At 46.8% G+C, this 10,135-nt stretch overlaps 1 protein-coding gene across 1 annotated transcript; it reads right to left on the reverse strand.

The window, feature by feature from the left end:
* Positions 1–184: 184 nt before the first annotated feature.
* Positions 185–6,157, reverse strand: LOC139321269 (chemerin-like receptor 1). The gene is made up of 2 exons (XM_070949936.1): positions 6,146–6,157; positions 185–1,153 (listed from the first exon to the last, which is right to left on the reverse strand). The coding sequence occupies exons 1-2, from the start codon at positions 6,155–6,157 to the stop codon at positions 185–187; spliced, it is 981 nt and encodes a 326-aa protein (XP_070806037.1).
* Positions 6,158–10,135: the final 3,978 nt, after the last annotated feature.

Consider the following 10,135-nt stretch of genomic DNA (forward strand, 5'->3'; position numbering starts at 1 on the left):
CACTATCAAAACTAACAGAGAATAGAAAAAACTCACAGACATAGTGCAAGACTAGAAGATGAGGAGAGACCTACTCTACAGAATCACCAAGAGTTGAACTCCACTGAACGCAAAGCAACATCATCATCATCATCATCACATTCTTGGAGGAAGACACAGAAAACACCCAACCTTCCTTGGGTCCTTAAGTGTTCTGATTAAGGTTCTCCGATGCTTCTGTCGCAAATGACGTGTCCTCTTCGATGAGGGCCTTACGGAAAAGTCCCAAGAAGGAAGCTCGGCGGCGGAGGCCTCTGCTACGGATGTAGCCCACAAAGCCGTAGAGCACTGGGTTGATGCAGCTGTGCAAGTACGCCAACGCGTTGGAGACTTTGAGCGCGATTCCCCAAAGGGCATTTTTGCTCCAGATGGTGTTCAGCAGGACGAAGACGTGGTGGGGAAGCCAGCAGATGAAGAAAAGGGCGACGATGGTGGCCACCAGGCTGATGGTGCGGTGACAACCCTTCCAACGCCGTTCGCGAAGCTTGCAAAGCAGAACAGAGTAAGCCGTGGAGATAACAACAAAAGGCAGGAGGAACCCGCCGAAGAACCTGCTCATTCTCAGGGGCAGTTCGGTCGAGGTTCTGAGACCCTTGTGATAGATGCAACAGGAGGCACCGTTTCTGACTTCGATAGTGCGGACCACCAGGTAAGGGATGCTGAAGAACAAAGCCAGGGTCCATGCTCCAATGCACATTAGGGTTTGAAAACGAGGACTTTGGTGGTTTCGGGCCCACACGGGCCTTACTACCATCAGACAACGATAAAGGCTGATAACAGTGAGGACGAAGACGCTAGTAAAGGTGGTGAGATAGCGGACGAAGCTATGGACCTTGCAAAGCATGAGGCCGAAAGGCCATTGCTGGTACATGATCTCTTGCACAAGGGCAGGGACGCGGCCCACAGAGAAGAGGAAGTCGGCCACAGCCAGGTTGAAATAGCAGATGGAGGTGAAGGTTTTGTGTTTCTTTCGGGTAACTATGATCCACATGACCAGCCCATTGCCGGAAACACCCAAAACCAAGATGATCACATTGGTGACGATAGCGATATGGCGCATGACTTCTTCCACTGTGGTAACATTACGGAGGCAATAAGAGACGTTCACGGTTGCCTAAAAAAGAATAAGACGGTAAGATTCAATGTTGGTTCCTATTTTTCTAAATCTTTCTTCTTGATGGGAGGGGGGAAATGGGAGAGGGGGGAGGCAACATACAGCAGTCACAAAGAACCCCCAAAGTTTTTCCTGCAGCCAATTTCCAACTCTGTTACTAAATTTTGGCCTACTATAAAGGTAAAGGTTCCCCCGCACATGTGTGCTAGTCGTTCCTGACTCTAGAGGGCAGTGCTCATCTCCGTTTCAAAGCCGAAGAGCCAGCGCTGTCCGAAGATGTCTCCGTGGTCATGTGGCCGGCATGACACAACACCAAAGGCGCATGGAACACTGTTACCTTCTCACCAAAGGTGGTCCCTATTTTTCTACTTGCATTTTTTACCTGCTTTCGAACTGCTAGGTTGGCAGAAGCTGGGACAAGGAACGGGAGTTCACTCCGTTACGCGGCACTAGGGATTCGAACCGCTGAACTGCCGACGTTCTAATCGACAAGCTTACCCACTGAGCCGTTGCATCCCTCCTCAATGTATAACCATCGGTTTAAGCAATTGAAGTTACAGTGGCACGGAAAAAATTTGGTCCTCGCAGCTGCAACATCTTCATGGTTGTATGATCAAAATTTGGATGCTAGGCAGCCGGTGTGGGTTTACAACGGTGCAGCGTCCCGGGGTCATGTCATTGCCATTTATGACTTTCCCGGACAACATCCAACAAGCAAAGTCAAGGGGTGGGGTGGGGAGCCAAATTCACGTCACCATGTGATTCATTTAACAACTGCAGTGTTTCACTTAATAACCTTGATTTTTTAAAAAAAAAAAAGTCGTAAAATCGTTTGCAAACGCATTTAACAGCCGCCTTGCTTAATAATGAAAATTCTGGTTCCAACTGTGATTGTAAGTTGAGGATTACCTATAAATTAGACTTTTCATGGACTCAGTACAGTTCAGATCATATATTTGTAGAAAATAGAGAAAGTGCCCATAGGGCAGAAACTGTGGTTTTTTTTCTTCTTTTTTCCTGTGTTACAATTATTGTGGTTTAGCAACCAGTCTGCAAGCACGTCAATAGGATGTGGATTCACAAAGAGGTATGAAAGAGTAATCGGGAATCTAACCTGAAGAGAACTCTCAGTAAGAGTTAGGGGAACAAAAAATAAATAAAGACCAGTTGAAATTTTTGGGGTGTCACGCCTGGGAAGAGAGAAATATACAATTAAGTTCTCGCTAATCTCTTCTCTAAGGAATACATCAGGATGTATCAAATAGTTCTTTCTAATTCAATTGTTCTAGGGCAGGGGTGTCAAACTTGATTTCATTGAGGGCCGCATCAGGGTTGTGTTTGAACTTGGTGGGGGGGGCAGAGTGGGGGGTGGCATGGCCAGCTCAACGTCCCTTGTGTCAGGGGGCGCCTGTGATGGCCCGTGCACTCTGCCAGAGAAAACAGGCTCCTGAGCTCCGTTTTCGGCTGCGACAGCCTCCTGCAACCCTCTGCCAGTGAAAACGGAGCTCGGGAGGGCTGCCTGTGGCCCTCACGAGCTCTGTTTTCCGCTGTGATGGCCTCCTGCCTCTGCCGTTTTAGCTGGCAGAGACACAGTGGGTCAATCCGTTGCTATTTCCAGGGTGGCCCTGTGGGCCAGATCTAAGCACCCCACTGGGCGGATCCAGCCCCCGGGCCTTGAGTTTGACAAGTGGTGTGATATCTACAGACATGGTAGATTTGTGTGGTTGTCCGGACAAGCACACCCAGAAGTACTAGTTCTAACTTCATAGTCAAATTACATTAACAGAATTTTGCAAGTCTGAAAGGAGACCTCTCTCTCCTCCCTTGCCTTTATAGTCCAAGTCAATGCCTTCTGAAACATTTGCTATGTCCTTCTTCCTTCTGCAGGCTCAGCTGCCATTTGTCCAGGGGTGGGCTGCTGGGGGTTTGCAGGGGTTCGGGAAAACCTCTAGCTAAGATTCTGGGCAGTTTGGAAAACCCCCAAATCCCACTCCTGGCTGGCCACCCCATGCCGCCCCTCCCAGGAGTCCCCACGTAGCCCATTCTGGATGCAGGTAAATGCAGGGCATGCACGGAGGCTTGGAGAGGGTGAAAAACAGGCCTACTGAAAGTTCAGGAAGGCCAGAAATAGGGCCATTTCTGGCCTCCAGAGAGCCTCTGGAGCCTAGGGAGGCAATTTTTGCCATCCCGGAGGCTCAAGAAAAGCCTCCGGAGCCTGGGGAGGGCAAAAACACCTCACACACACACACCATGGTGCAGGAGGCTGACTAGGCCACGCCCACCATGGCCACACCCATCCGGCAACCGGGCAGAGAACCCCTTGCTAAAGTTTTTGAAGCCCACTCCTGCATTTGCCCCACCATTTTCTAATAGTGCAGCTCTTCGTCCGTATCCCAAGGTTCTTCCCACATGCCACTACAAGGGTTTCTTGGATGTCCTGTGCGTTGCAATCCACACTTTTGAAGCTTATTGAGGTTGAGAAACACTGGTAGGGATATCAGGTGTTTTTTTGGGTGAGCTGTCCCAGTCAACAAACTGGTTGCAAAGGCAGATCAAAGCTTTCAAAACGTCGCCCCGTGGAGGCCTCGAGCTCGGCAGTCACAAAACATTCAGGAGTGTAGGAAGGGGCTTCTGGTTGCATGTCTATGGTGCGTGGATCAAAACTTCTTCCAGGCTTTTCTAGAACACCAAAGAGGCCTCAGGAATGAAGCAATGCAGTCGCTTGATTTGTAGAACCGTCACGATTTCACCACATAGCTGTGATGGGAAATCCTCCAAGCTTGAAATGCTCTGTGCAAGATACCGGATCTAACTAAAATCAGGTGTTGCTTTTCACATAGTGGGACTATTATTAGAATAGAATAACAGAGTTGGAAGGGACCTTGGAGGTCTTCTAGTCCAACCCCCTGCTTAGGCAGGAAACCCTACACCACTTCAGACAAATGGTTATCCAACATCTTCTTAAAAACTTCCAATGTTGGAGCATTCACAGCTTCTGGAGGCAGGTTGTTCCACTGATTAATTGTTCTAACTGTCAGGAAATTTCTCCTTAGTTCTAAGTTGCTTCTCTCCTTGATTAGTTTTCACCCATTGCTTCTTGTCCTGCCCTCAGGTGCTTTGGAGGATAGCTTGACTCCCTCTTCTTTGGGGCAGCTCCTGAGATATTGGAATACTGCTATCATGTCTCCCCTAGTCCTTCTTTTCATCAGACTAAACATACCAGTTCCTACAACCTTCATAAAAGCAGACTATTTCTTATAGCAGCATTTTCCTAATCCTGCAAGAGTGGAGGTGCTCTAAAATGTTAGCCATCCCCTCCGCTTTTTTAAAAAAAAAAAATCCCTTCATTTTTGGGATGAAAGGCAATTAAGGAATTGAAGGCACCCACTTACTAGAAGAACAACTGGTGAAGTCGATCTCCGCTATCACCCTCATCTTACCCTTTCTTCTGAGAGTAGGGATGCCACAAGATGTAACTTAAGGACTGCAAAGTTTCAATACTGAAGATTGCATCAGAGGAGTGCTTTGAAAAGTGGTTTTTAAGATTGCTTTGCTTTCTCTGGGCTTGGAGAGATGTTTTAACAAGAGAGACACAGACTTCAGAGAATTAGAACTCTAGAAAAAACAATGGCTACCTACCTGCCTTCCATTGAGGACCTGTATACTGCACGAGTCAAAAAGAGGGCTGTGAAAATATCTACAGACGCTTCATATCCTGGACATAAATTGTTTTAACTCCTACTCTCAAAACGACGCTATAGAGCACTGCACACCAGAACAACTAGACACAAGGACAGTTTTTCCCCGAACACCATCACTCTGCTAAACAAGTAATTCCCACAACACTGTCAAACTATTCACTAAGTCTCCACTACTATTAATCTTCTCATCGTTCCTATCACCCATCTCCTCCCACTTATGACTGTATGACTGTAACCTGTTGCTGTATCCTTACAATTTATATTGATTGTTTCCTAGTATGATTCAATTGCTTATTTGTAACTATGACTATCATTAAGTGTTGTACCTTATGATTCTTGACAAATGTATCTTTTCTTTTTATGTACACTGAGAGCCTATGCACCAAAGACAAATTCCTTGTGTGTCCAGTCACACTTGGCCAATAAAGAATTCTATCTTCTATCTTCTATCTATCTTAAAGGGCAAAAGGGGATGCTTTAAACCTTGCGAATATGCAAAGCATCCATCTGATCCTTAAAAACCTTGAATCTCTCCCTCCCAAGGAATCTCGTTGGTCCCCATTTGGAGCCAACAAAGCCACCTGCTCCTGGTTTGTAATCAGATCGGTTTCCTTCACTAACTTCTGGGAAAACCTAAGAACTTCTGCTTCAAAAATTTTAGCAAGGGGTTCTCTGCCTGGTCACTGGGTGGGCATGGCCATGGTGGGCCACGCCCACCCAGTCGGCCTTCTGCACCATGGGTGTGTGTGTGTGTGTGGCATTTTTGCCCTCCCTGGGCTCCAGAGACTTTCCTTGAGCCTCCAGGAGGGCGAAAACAGCCTCCCCAGGCTCTGGAGGCCCTCCAGAGGCTAAAAACAGGCCCATTTCCAGCCTTCCCGATCTTTCAATAGGTCCGTTTTTTGCCCTCCCCGAGCCTCCATGCATCCTGCACTTACCTGCATCCAAAACGGGCCGCGTGGGGACTCCTGGGAGAGGAAAGGCAGGTTGGACGGGGCCAGCCAGGAATAGGTTTTGGGGGTTCTCCAAACTGCACAGAATCTTAGCTAGAGGTTCTCCCGAACCCCCGCGAACCCCCAGCAGTCCACCCCTGTATCCACAGCATTAGCAACAATACCAGTTTCAGGCTACCCTCCAGTTATTTAAAAAAAAAAAAAAAACCCTCTGGGAGGAATGCATCTCACTGTTTAGTCTAAGCTCAACGAGTGTGCAATACAGCGGTTCCCAAGGCCTCCAGTCTGAGACTCTGTGGCCACCTCTCTGCCCCTGCCTGGCTCACCATTTGAAGACTCACCGTGCCTTCCATGGGGACCTTGTGTGGTGGTTTCACCTAAGGAGGTCTTGACGTTCTGCTTCTCGGATGCATTCTAAAAGGAAAGGCAGGAAGTCACTGAAGAACCTGATTGCAAGAGACAATAGACCGGCCTTTTCCTTTGCAAAATCACAGGGTGCAACGACCAAGGAAGCACTGAACATCAGAGGGCTCGTTTTGCAAGAAAGCACTTGCAGGGCAAATGCCCAGGAAACATCCAAGGAAAGAAAGGCACTTTTTGTGACTTTCAGATGTTGGAAGGGGAGCCTGATGAAATAGGAGCAACTTGGGTGATCGGTGGTGCTGGTGGGGAAAACCATAGGAGCCGATGCTGTGGTGGGTAGACGCCAGAGGTTCCGGATGAAAGTTGCTACTAAACGTTGCAGCTGGTTTTGGACCAGATGCTATTTAAGAGGGGAATCAATTAACCCAACAGTCTTATGAGGATAAAAGGGAGGGAGGGAGGGAGGGAGGAAGGAAGGAAGATGAAAAAGGGGAGTGGGGAGAGGGGGTGGGGAGAGGAAGGAGAGAGGAGGAAGGAAGGAGGGAGGGAGAAAAGAATGGAGAGGAAGGAAAAAGAGAGGAGGGGAGGGGAGGGGAGAGGGAGAAGGAGGAGAGAGAAAGGAAGGAAGGAAGGAGAAAAGAATGGAGATGAGAGGAGAGGAGAGGAAGAAAGAGGAGGGGAGGGGAGAGGGGAGGAGAGGAGAGAGGAGAGGAGAGGAGAGGAGAGGAGGAAGGGAGGGAGGAAGAAAGAAAGGGAAAGGAGAGGAGGGGAGAGGGGTGGGGAGAGGGAGGAGAGAGGAAGGAGTGAGGGAGAAAAGAATGGAGAGGAGAGGAAGGAAAAAGAAAGGAGAGGAGGGGAGGGGAGAGGGAGGAGACAGAGAGAAAGGAAGGAGAAAAGAATGGAGAGGAGAGGAGGAAGAGAGAGAAGAGGAAAGGAGGGGGCGGGAGAGGGGACGGAGGGGAGGGGAGGAGAGGAGAGGGAAGGAAGGAAGGAAGGAAGGAAGGAAGGAAGGAAGGAAGGAAGGAAGGAAGGAAGGAAGGAAGGAAGGAAGGAAGGAAGGAAGAAGGAGGGATCCTTAATCAGGCACGCTTACTGACATGATACAACTATAAGGTGTATGACAGGCCCAGCTCACTTTTGGGGAGCTCTTTGTGCCCTGGGAGGAAAGGTGGCCATTAGAAGAGACCACAGAATAGTTCTCCTGTTCTTATCCTTTAAACAATTGCGTAGAAAAGGCTACTTCAACCGGGGCTGCTGGTCCGAAGAGCGAGCTCTGCTGCAACCACATTAGGAACAAGCTGCAGGGCTGCCCGAACGACACAGGTGAAATGACGCCATCCGATAATAAGGGCTGCAATGACATCCTTGTCTCCATCTATGCAAGTCACCATCTTTGGGTGTCGATGACGTGGATGTGCTATCGTTGCCCAGCCTCGCCCCTCTGCTGATGCCCCTGGAAGCCTCTTAAAACCCCTTTTCTTTTTCTGCCAGGTTTGTACGGTGCTTTGTGCAAAGGTCTAGCAACATATTGCATCTCTGTGCGGTCCCCGGGATTTGCAATCATCTATCAATGCCACTCCAAAGCATCATTGTCAGTGACAGGCGGAGACCTTTCTATTTCCCCCCCAGGATTTTTTTATTTTAATGTTTATTTTTAAATTGAATCCGAATGGTCTCTGGGTCTCTAGATTTCAAAGGGCTGACCCTGATGGCTGCCTTGCTTGTAGGGTATCTTTATTTTTGTCATTTATTTGATTTTATGGCATCTAGTTTGAATTTCAATTATATTATACTAGCTGAATACCCGCACTCCGCTACGAAGCTATGTGATCGGGCTTGATAAATCGACACTTACAGCTTGAAAATTAATGAGTAGTTACGATGGGCCTCTCCTCTCCCCTTCTCTCCCTCAGCCTTGCCCCACAGAAGCCTCCCCTATCCTCTCCCCTTCTCTCCCTCAGGTTTCCTAGCCCCTTCTCTCCATGAGGCTTGCCCCACAGAAGTCTGTCTTATGCTATCCTGTTCTCTCCAGAGTTATTTTCAAGTTGGGAGAGGGAGTACAACGTGTAACTAATTAGCATCAGAGCATGTTATAATAATACAGGAAATACTAATGCTCTGAAAGTCATTTCAAAAAATCCTTTCTTAGCGAGCACCTAGAAGCCGAGAGGAACATACGTGGCAAATTTCAAGTCTGTAGCAGGGGTGAAATCCAGCAGGTTCTAACAGGTTCTGGAGAACCGGTAGCGGAAATTTTGAGTAGTTCAGAGAACCGGCAAATACCACCTCTGGCTGGCCCAGGAGTGGGGTGGGAATGGAGATTTTGCAATATCCTTCCCCCAAGAGTGGGGAGGGAATGGGGATTTTGAAGTATCCTTCCCCTGCCACACCCACCAAGCCACACCACACCCACCAAGCCACACCCACAGAACAGGGAGTAAAAAAAATTGGATTCCACCACTGTTTTGTAGGCTTTACAGTTCTGGAGATTTTATGATTACGGCGTGAGTGGTTTTCGGATATATATATTCAAATGAAATTATAGTCACAGGCCAGAAAGCTTGAGATATCAAACAAATACCTTTACCAAATATATATATGTGTGTGTGTGTGTGTGTGTATGTAAAAAAAGAAGCAGACATTCTGCGATCTCCGGAACTTAAAATTTTAAAATAATTTTAACAATTTATTCTACAAAGCTTTCATCAGCCATTTGCTGACATCGTCAGAGTATTAAACTACCATTACAGAGATCTCTGCCTTTATATGCCATTAATCAATTTGGCCATTGTGTGTGTAATAGATCCTTCCAATCATTACAGATCTCTGTAATGGTAGTTTAATACTCTGACTATGTCAGCAGATGGCTGACGAAAGCTTAGTAGAATAAAATTTTTAATTATTTAAAAATTTTAAGTTCTGGAGCTCGCAGAATGTCTGCTTCTTTTTTTACTAATATACCTGGAACTCGTGGTTTTGGACAAAGGGATTTTGAGCAAAGTAGATATTGGGGTTTTTATTAAATAAAAGAAAAAAGATGATTGTACACAGACACGCAGGAAAGAATCGTAAGAAGTGCAGGATGTAACAAGGTGATGCATTTATCCTGGGATTTATCCTACTGGCTGTGTGGCCTGGTTCATTTTTCAATCTGTGGAGCCTGAAATGAGAGAGAGAGAGAGAGAGAAGAGAAACATCTGAAGGAAATCCTAAAAGGAATCCTTGAAAAAGCCCCTTCCTCATCCCCCCACCTAAAAATACACACCAACCAGAGGTAGTATTCAGCAGGTTCTGACCAGTTCTGGAGAACTGGTAGCAGAAATTTTGAGTAGTTCGGAGAACTGGTAAACCTATGACTGGTCCCGCCCCCATCTATTCTCTGCCTCCCAAGTCCCAGCTGATCGGGAGGAAATGGGGATTTTGCAGTACCTTTTCCCTGCCACGCCCACCAAGCCACGCCCACCAAGCCATGCCACACCCACCAAGCCACGCCCACAGAACCTGTAGTAAAAATTTTTGAATCCCACCACTGCACCCAACCTTGTTCTCATGTCATCTTGCTTTGAAGGCAGAAATAACCTTTTTTATACATTTTCATAGCATTAGAAGGGAATGGGAGCACTGAGAAGACAGCAGAATTATAGAGGTAGTCCTTGTTTAGTGACCGTTTACCTTATGACAGTGATGAAAATTGATACCAATCCTTGTATTTACAACCTTCACTAACCTGTAAAGCAAAGAAAATAGAATAGAATAAAATTCTTTTTTGGCCAAGTGTGATCGGGCACACAAGGAATTTGTCTTCGGTGCATAAGCTCTCAGTGTACATTAAAAAAAAATACCTTCATCAAGAATCATAAGATACAACACTTAGTGATAGTCATAGGATACTAAATAAGCAATCAAATCATACCAGGAAACTAAATAAAACAATATAAATCATACAAGCAACAAGGTTATAGTGATAA

Source organism: Pituophis catenifer, unplaced genomic scaffold (genome assembly GCF_029215685.1).
Source record: "Pituophis catenifer annectens isolate HBS135680 unplaced genomic scaffold, rPitCat1.0.hap2 SCAF_9, whole genome shotgun sequence".
In the NCBI taxonomy this organism is placed as follows: Eukaryota; Metazoa; Chordata; class Lepidosauria; order Squamata; family Colubridae; genus Pituophis; species Pituophis catenifer.